General features: G+C 35.5%; 1 protein-coding gene across 1 annotated transcript; it reads right to left on the minus strand.

The window, feature by feature from the left end:
- Positions 1-508: 508 nt before the first annotated feature.
- On the minus strand, positions 509-1,213 carry LOC139886086 (uncharacterized). Its single transcript, XM_071869832.1, has 2 exons — positions 978-1,213; positions 509-821 (listed from the first exon to the last, which is right to left on the minus strand). Exons 1-2 carry the CDS (start codon positions 1,211-1,213, stop codon positions 509-511), a joined length of 549 nt encoding a protein of 182 aa, XP_071725933.1.
- Positions 1,214-8,997: the final 7,784 nt, after the last annotated feature.

Here is an 8,997-nt window from a genome sequence, read left to right on the forward strand (position 1 = left end):
TAGGTGTATTATATATGTATGTGTATAATTATTGCATTCACTAAGCGTTTTGCTTACCCTCTCGTTGTTTACCTTTTTAGGCTCCGGCGTGAATAAGGGCTAAGGTATCCGTTTGGATTAGTAGTGGCTCACGGGGGTTTAGCTTTTGGAAGTTCGACCAAGATGTGAGTAGTTTAACCCCAAACACCATGCTCTAGGTGTCGTTTGGAATTTAAACTCTTGTGGCCGAAACTTGTTTTTTTGAACGAAATTCGTAAAACGGCCGATGTGGACCCGATGTTGTAAACTCGATCTTATGGTCGAAATATCTTTGTTTTACTTATATTGTTATGTTGTGAAAAGGGTTTCGTTTAAAAATGTCAGGAAGTGGGTTTTCCGCTCGCGTAAGTTGGACCCCTAGATCAGAATCTGGCAGTTCATTGGGACGCCGTCCTAAATGATTGGATGCCGTCCTGGCCTTCAGTACTGGACGCCGTCCAGATAACTGGACGCCGTCCAGAGGTACTGTCTAATTTTTTTTTTTGGGGGTCGTATTTTGTGGTATAACGAGGTTTGGGTCGTTACACAACACTCCCTTTGGAACTTTAAAAGGAGACATAAAATGTGTAGGAAGGATAGACAACACCGGATTAACCAAAACAAGCCTACCTCCCGTTGATAAACATCTTCTCTTCCACCCCGATAATTTTTTCTCGAGTTTTATAATAATTGGTTTCCATGTCGCAATTCTAGCATGAGTCCCAATAGGAACCCCAAGATAATCAAAAGGAAATGAGCCAACTTTGCAATCCAAAACACCCGCAAACAAAGCCATGTCTTCACTATTAACATTAATCCATATAAGACCGTCTATGAAGCATTAATATTTAGACCGGACACTTCAAAAAACCGTTCAAGAATATTTCTAATACAAATCATTTCCTCCATAGATGGATGTGAAAAATGATAGTGTCATCGGCGTATTGAGAATGGTTAACCGATTTACATTATCAGTACACACCTCTTTAAGACCTCCACTATATAATTCATTAGAAAGTAGCTTGTTAAGTACTTCGGCAACAAGAATAAAAAGAAACGGATAAAGGGGATCACCTTGTCTTAAACCACGATGCATAACTCCTTCTTTGGTCGGGGAGCCATTAACCATAACCGAAAACTTGATATTAGAAATGCAGGTTTTAATCCATGAAATAAATTTTAGACCAAATCCCATATTGTGCAAGACTTCCAAAAGGAAAGAATGTGAAACACTATCGTACGCCTTTTCAAAATCAATTTTTATAATTACCACCCCTTTGTTTTTTTTTTTTTTTTGGCGAAGTGCCATAGCTCATTAACAAGCATTACCCCGTCTACCAAAGTCTTGAAGGTATAAACCCATTTTGATTATTACTCACCACATTATCGATTACTGAACGTAGCCTATTTGCAATAAACTTAGCAATGATATTGTATGGAGCATTAATGAGACCGATAGGTCTCATATGTTCTATCCTTCTTGGACAATTTGACTTCGGGATGAGAACAATGAAGGAAGAATTAAAGCCGGAAGAAAATGAGGCATAATCATAGAATTGTGACATTATGGACATGATATCTTCTTTTAAAAAGCCCCACCCTTTCTTAAAAAACTTTAAAGAAAAACTATCGGGTCCCGGAGTCTTGTTTCCATCGAACATTTTAATAACATTGTACACCTCCTCCTTTGTGAAAACGGCTTCAATTACATCAGCCTGTTGGTCTGTTAAACAGGCCAGACCCATAGTAGCCCATAACCGCGGCGAATGTGTAGTCTGTTGGGCTGCAAACAAATTGCAAAACAGTCCCAATATGTGTTGTTTAATAAGCTTTGGATTTTCGATCTATTCCTCACCAATTTGGAGGCCTGCAATGTATGCAGCGTTGTTTCGTATACATGCAATGCTGTGAAAAAACTTAAAGTTTTTATCACCAAAACGTAACCAATTAACACGACTTTGAAGCATACGTTTTCTGTCTTCTTGTTTTTGAAGTGCCTTTCTTTCACAGTTGTATTCAACTAGATTAAGCGCTTCATTGGGTAATAAATTTCTAACTTCTTGCACTTTTTTTAATTCGTATATTTGACTTTCAAACGAAGATAAATCCAACTTATTTTTAAACACATTAGCATCACTCCAAACCTTTAAATGACTCTTCAACTTCTAGCACTTATTGAAAACCACATAAGCTGAAAAGCCATTTACATCATAAGAAAGCCAATAAGCTTTACATACATCCATGAACTTTGGCACTTCAAAAAACCCATTAAAGGATCGAAAAGGTTTTGGACCCCGTTATAATGATTTCCCTCCCCCCCCCCCCCGTATCAATGGATTGTGATCGGAAGAATATTTATCTCCCGCAATTAAAACCGCACCTGAAAATAGTACTAACCATTCGGTATTAACCAAAACCCGATCAATTCTAGACTTCTTGATCCGGGCCATTCCAAGTGAACATCTCATTTTGAATGTTTTGATCAATGAGATTTTCACTCAAAATGAAATTGTTAAATTTATTCATATTAACCATATACACATCTTCTCTTAACCTTTCATTTAAAGCCAATGTTGAATTGAAGTAGCCCAAAACACAAGTTGGACCCACCCCCACCCCCCACCCCCCATTTTTAACACAACCTTGAGATGTGATGCCAAATCTCTTTTTTCTCAAGCTCATTACGGGGAGCATAAATATTGATAATAAGGACATCACAATTAACATAAATAAAGGTGAGCAAAGTGGCTAACCTATTTTGAGCTTGAAAATGATCTTTTAATGAGAAAAAATCATCCCTCCAAAAAGAAACCAATCCACCCGATCGGCCTCGAGATGAAACTTGAACCTATTATAGACCACACCTCTCCATATTTCATTAATCACACTAGGGGACACATTTCAACCATTGTTTATTGAATTGCTATAAATTGGATTTGAAATTTATTTATTAACGCCCCAACTCTTCTTCCTTTATCTTTACATCCTGAGCCCCTAGTGTTCCAAGTTGCAATCTTTATTGTTTAGTTTTATTCCGGCGTTCACTACTATCGAACAATCCCTCAAGAAAACTACCAAGAACCTCCTTTTTCGTTTTGAATTTTGCTAGGATTCAAAATTTTACCTGTAACCTTCCTTGGTTTCTTGGGATAAACATTCGAAGTTTCATCATGTTCATCGTCTAATTCATCAAGTTGAAAAGTAGAGTCCACCACATCATTGAAATCTCTAACCTTTTCTTTCTTCTTTTTATTACCTTTGGAACGACTTCTTTGTAGATTGTGACTGGACTCCTTTTTTGATAACTTTTGGTTTTTAACCGAATTCTTCTTATGAATAGCACAAGAAGACCTTCAATCTAAAGTTAGGCATCGATTTAAATCTTGTTTATCATGAGAATACCTCGTTGCGTGGAAGATTTTAGAGGCATCAGGTAACTCAACATCGAATTGTGGACTCTTAGCATTCTTTACACTATCAACTGGCTTAATGGGCCGTTTATTTGATCCATTAAAGTTTGTCAAGTTGGGCCTGCTGGTACTAGGGGAATAAGACAAATGGATATTCGAGACAGGAGGCCACACTTCACTTGTTCCAGCCGTCACATGTGGCTTCTCTTCCAAATTAAAACTTTTTTCAAGGTTTACTTTCAAGTTATTGGTTATACTATTACCAACACCACTTTTGTCTCTTCCCTTAATTGATGCAGATTCTGTTTTTTTCCTTTACCACATAACCCTTATACTTCTCATATACCTCCAAGTTTAACTTTGGATTTGAGAGTATTGCCGTACCCAACGGATCAACCAAATTGGCCGTTTGTAAATCAGACAATTCAAAGTTTGAATTTCTATATACTTGGCTGCCATTCACTGGTCCTTCTGGAGTAACCAGTTCCTTCTCAAGTGAGCATTCCTTATCCGGTGAAGAATGAATCTCCGGTAATTCAAGATTGTGACATTCATCCTCTCCACCATTAACCTTATTTGGGTTTAAATCTTCATTATCATTGCCATTAGAATCCTCCCTTGAACAATTAAGCAAAAACCCATTTAACTTCATCAATGAGAACTTGATTATCAGGACAATCGAAATGCATCTTTGGATCAAAATCTTGATTAACCTCATGAACCCAGATTGTTATCTTCTTCTTATCTTGTAGTTCAGTAGTAATTTCTTTATCAATGTATTTTGCTTCAAATACATCCATGAAAACAAACATGGAAGCAGCCTGTGTAGGTTCATAAGAATTTTTAGAAATGTACAAAATATTTCCAAATGTTTTGACCGCTGATGTTAAGTTTTCCATGCTACCATAATCAATGGGAATACCCGATACTTCAATTCAATTTGATCTTGACTACTTGCCTTTTCTATCAACCATAGGTATCACCCTTAGGAATTCACTCATACCAAACGATGTCCCATGGCATAACTTGCGAAAGCTTGCATCATCAGTGCATCTAACCACAACTCCATATTTATCCCAAAAGGAAACATGTTCAATTGAAGCTTTATGGTTAATCGTCCACTGAACAAGTTTATCTTTGGATAAAAAATCTTTATCAATGATGAAAACCGTTCTTTGTAAAGCTGCACTAATATCGTTATTAATTTGAAACTGAATGAAGTTATCTCCCCCTTTTGGAAAAAAAGACTCTTTTCTGTAATGAATGTTGTCCCTTGTTTCCCTGTGGTTATGAGTAGCCCGTTTGGTGTAGGATTGCTTGTGATTCTTCTCCTTGTATGAGCTCTGTATTTTGTCGAATTTAGCAAAGCCCATCCTAATTTTCTTGCCATGTAAAAACTTCCCATTCATCAAGTTAATTACATCTGCAGCTTGATCATGTTTATAAAATTTGGTAAATGCGTAATTTCTTCCATCTCTCCAGGCAATGTTTAAAATCCAACCGAATCGTCTAAACGCGTTGCTAATGACCGTTGGCGTTATCGATTTAGCAATGTTTCCAACAAAAACCGTGGAGATTTTGTTCCGGAAACTTTTACCATTAGATTACGGCATTGGTTGTATGCCATTGACCTGTGACTTCAAAGCCTTATCGACGATCGGCGTTTTTTCGGTAACAGCTTCAACATAGGTATGAGTTAACGATGGTGGTGAGATCAAAGGACTGGGTTGTGAAGTGATCGGATCTTGTGTGTTAGGAGTTGATAGGTTAATTGGGACAGATGTGATTTTTTGGGTGGTTTGAGTAGGTAGGGTGGTTTGTAACGGATGGGGGGATTGTGATTGTTAGGCGGTTTGTAGGATGGTTTGTTGTACGGAGAGAGAACTTGGGTGTTTCATTGTACGGAGAGCGAATATGCTTCTTGTAGAATTAATAATTAACAACCCAAAGCTATATACTAATCCTGAGCGTAAAAAAAATAACGATGTGTTCAGCCTGAATGCTTTCTGCCTTGCTACCAAACAAAAAGGCTGCTTTACTGCCCAAATCGCCCAATTACTTGGAAGTTGGTTGTAGATAGATTCGGCTCTATTAATTAAGTCAACAACAAGCACCGATTTATTAATGACTTGACTGCCTCTTAAAACCTAAATTGAATTAAATGTGAGATATTTGAACCCTTGAAAATTTGATTTTATCATTTTTATGACGTTTTATTTTTTATTTTTTTATCTTTATATTTTATTTTATTTTTTCTCACTTATTGACCAGAGGTGGAGGTTCTTTTAGAAGTAATTGTTGGAAAAATTGGTCAAAAACTAGTGTGTTTTCACCAACTTTTTACTAATTAACATATGATAAAATGATATGCATTAGTAAACATTTAGTGGGTTTTGTAGTCCTTGACGAGGGTTTTACAATGAACTAAAGTGTGTCCAAAACGGATTAAAGGTGAATGAGATATCGAATCTCAAAATAGCTTGTTTGATGCGATATCTAAAAGGTTTGACAATTGTCCCACATCGGAAGTGGGAGCAAACCTAAGACTTCGATTTCCACTATAAATAAAGGCCTATAGGGTTTGTAGAAAATTACACCAAAAAGTCATATAAGCATTCTTATATGATTAGAGTTTCCTCTCAGCCGCAACAAGGTCTCCCCGTTAGGTTACCTTTCAAGCAAGTGTTCAAATCTGGTAGTACGTTGCTGCGGTCCGGTGTACCCTGGGAACAGACGTCGAATATGTTTAAGGGAATTGTGTCAAACACAAGCCCGGTTCAACCTAATATCGGTTAGATCGTTTTTAACTTTCTCTTTTTGATTATTTACTAGCAATCTGGTTATTATTTTGTGATAACATGTTTAGTTATTTCAGTTTCGTAGATATTTTACCTACAAACTTAAACAGATTTGTTGTACGAAACTGAGACGTGATTTATATTCTTCATGATATAATATGAATATTTTATATTCTATTTGCTATATAATAACTCGTATTTCGTATAACAAATTTTTGTTCATAAACTATTGTAACGGAATAATAAAATTAGTTTTTGTAGTTTATGAGCTGGTGGCCAAAACTAAACGAATTATTGCTGTTTAAACTTTAATGTTCCTTACTTAATTGTTAAGTTAAAACAATTTATGTTGTGGATTTATGTAAAACTATTATTTGATTGATGGGTGTGATTCGATTCTATATTAACTGATCAGATTACATGAAACAGATTACTCCGTATATGATTTCATTATTTGCGATAAGACCGATTAAAAAGAAAAAAAAGGTTTGAATATGAAACAGTAATTTATTCCTATCGGTTTGCTTTTTATCATTCGGTTTTGTATAATCTAAATATATATATATTTTTTAATATTTATTTGATTATATTGTTTGTAAATAGTTATTGCCAACTATATGTTATACGTGAGTCATGATTTTGTCTAAAATCAAATATATAATTACTGTTGCATCGTACGAGTAATTATCCGAGTATGGACCTTGAATTTGAATCATCGACTATTGTTGATATATATGTAGCACATGTACAGAACTACTCATTTTATATTTGTAAATATTGGTGACTATGCATATGAATATGTTCATGGAAAATATCTAATTTGTTTATCTGAATTATATGGATGAGTTATATTTTGATATATGAGAATATATGTATTGGTCATGATTTATTTCCTTAAGAAATAAGATCGGTTGTAAGCTTGTAATTGTGGTTAAATTCATGAATCGAATCTCTGCGTTGGATGATTGATAATGTTCATGATCTTTTTAAAATTTGAATTGTAATCATTGTATCGATAACAGTTTAGATTTTTTTTTTGTGGAGTCGAGTTATGATGATTAATTGGGCTAATCATGACTTTTGCTACTAGTACTATTACTAGTACGATTGTTGCACCGTTTCATGTGGTTCTTACTCAGGCTGAAAGACCTGAGAAGTTCACATGTGTGAATTTTAGGCGTTAACAATAAAAGATGTTCTTTTATATGATCACGTTGAACCTTGCGAGGTTCTAGACTAAAATCGTTTATGAATGCGGTTCTTACTCAGGCTAAAAAACCAGAGAAGTTCACAAGTGTGAACTTTAAGCGTTAGCAATAAAAGATGTTATTTTATCTGACCACGCTGAACCTTGCGAAGTTCTTGACTGAACCTTGCGAGGTTCTTGACTGAACCTTGCGAGGTTCTTGACTGAACCGCTTCCCAAGTTGCGGAAAGGGAACATAATGCTCATATTGTAAAGTGCGGTTCAGGTTTGGAATTTCGGATTCCTTATGCCGCAACTATGTCTTGAATGGCATAGTCGTTTCATTCTAAACGTGTAATTGAAAAGTTTTTGGATCGTTTCCGGATTGTTCTCGAACATGGTTTTGAACAGGTTTTAGGAACACATCCGAAACGTTTCTGTACTGTTTTCAGACTGCATTCGAAACTAGTTATGGACTGTCTTTGGGACAGTATTGGGACAGTTTTAGACTGTTATTAAACCGGATTTAAACTTGTTTGTTTAACATTTGGGCTTAAACATGTTTGGTTTAATCGGTTTTGTTAAAACAATTTAGTTTAATCGTTTAGCAGAAACATTTTGGTTTTAAAATGTTTGGTTTACATGTTTGTGTTTAAACCTGCTTGCTTTAATTATAGGGTTCAAGCCTGTTCGGTTTAACCAGTTGAGTTGGAAAGGTTTTAATTTGAAACCTGTTTGATTACCCTGTTCGATTTAACCGGTTGAGTTGGAAAGGTTTTAATAAAGGCCTATAGGGCTTGTAGAAAAATACACCGAAAAATCATATAAGCATTCTTATATGAGTAGAGTTTCCTCTCAGCCGCAACAAAGTCTCCCCGTTCCGGTTACCTTTCAGGCAAGTGTTCAAGTCCGACAGTACGCTGCTTCAGACCGGTGTACCCTAGGAACATACATCGAATATGTTTAAGGGAATTGTGTTAAACACAAACCCGGTTCAACCTAATATCGGTTAGATCGTTTTTAACTTTCTCCTTTTGATTATTTAATAGCAATCTAGTTATATTTTTGTGATAACATGTTTAGTTTTATCAGTTTCGTATATATTTTACCTACAGTAATCTTGAACATAGAAGATTTCCTCTACACTTGTTTCAGTTAGAGATGAAAAGATATGGAAAGAATTATCGCATCTCACATCCATACCTCACACAATTATCTCTGCATCTCACTGTTAGATGATAAATTAGCCAAACCCGATTGTGAGCATAGGTTCACTAGGGTTTGTAGGTTTATTAAGATTTCCATTGTAATATAAATATCACATTAGTATTGAATAATAATCACGGTGTTCTATTCGCTTACATGGTATCAACAACTAGGTTTAGAAAAAAAAAAATTGGAAGAATAAAAATTAAGGAAATCATAATCCTCCGATCACCAATTAAATATTGGAGATTCGAAGGAACTGGTATACTATACTGTTTCTTGCTTCACGTATTTCATTACCTATTTTTTTTCCCCCCCTTTTGTCATTGATATGTTAACCCACAAATAGTTCCCGTCATCGCCTCAATTTTTGTTATTT

This window comes from Rutidosis leptorrhynchoides, chromosome 1 (genome assembly GCF_046630445.1).
Source record: "Rutidosis leptorrhynchoides isolate AG116_Rl617_1_P2 chromosome 1, CSIRO_AGI_Rlap_v1, whole genome shotgun sequence".
In the NCBI taxonomy this organism is placed as follows: domain Eukaryota; kingdom Viridiplantae; phylum Streptophyta; class Magnoliopsida; order Asterales; family Asteraceae; genus Rutidosis; species Rutidosis leptorrhynchoides.

What these genes read in the sequence shown, in the direction of transcription:
- LOC139886086 (XM_071869832.1), bottom strand. Translation starts at nt 1,213, where the DNA reads ATGGGATTTGGTCTAAAATTTATTTCATGGATTAAAACCTGCATTTCT. An exon ending in TGTACTGATAATGTAAATCG is followed by an intron (nt 822 to 977) that starts GTTAACCATTCT and finishes TAATGTTAATAG; the next exon opens with TGAAGACATGGCTTTGTTTG.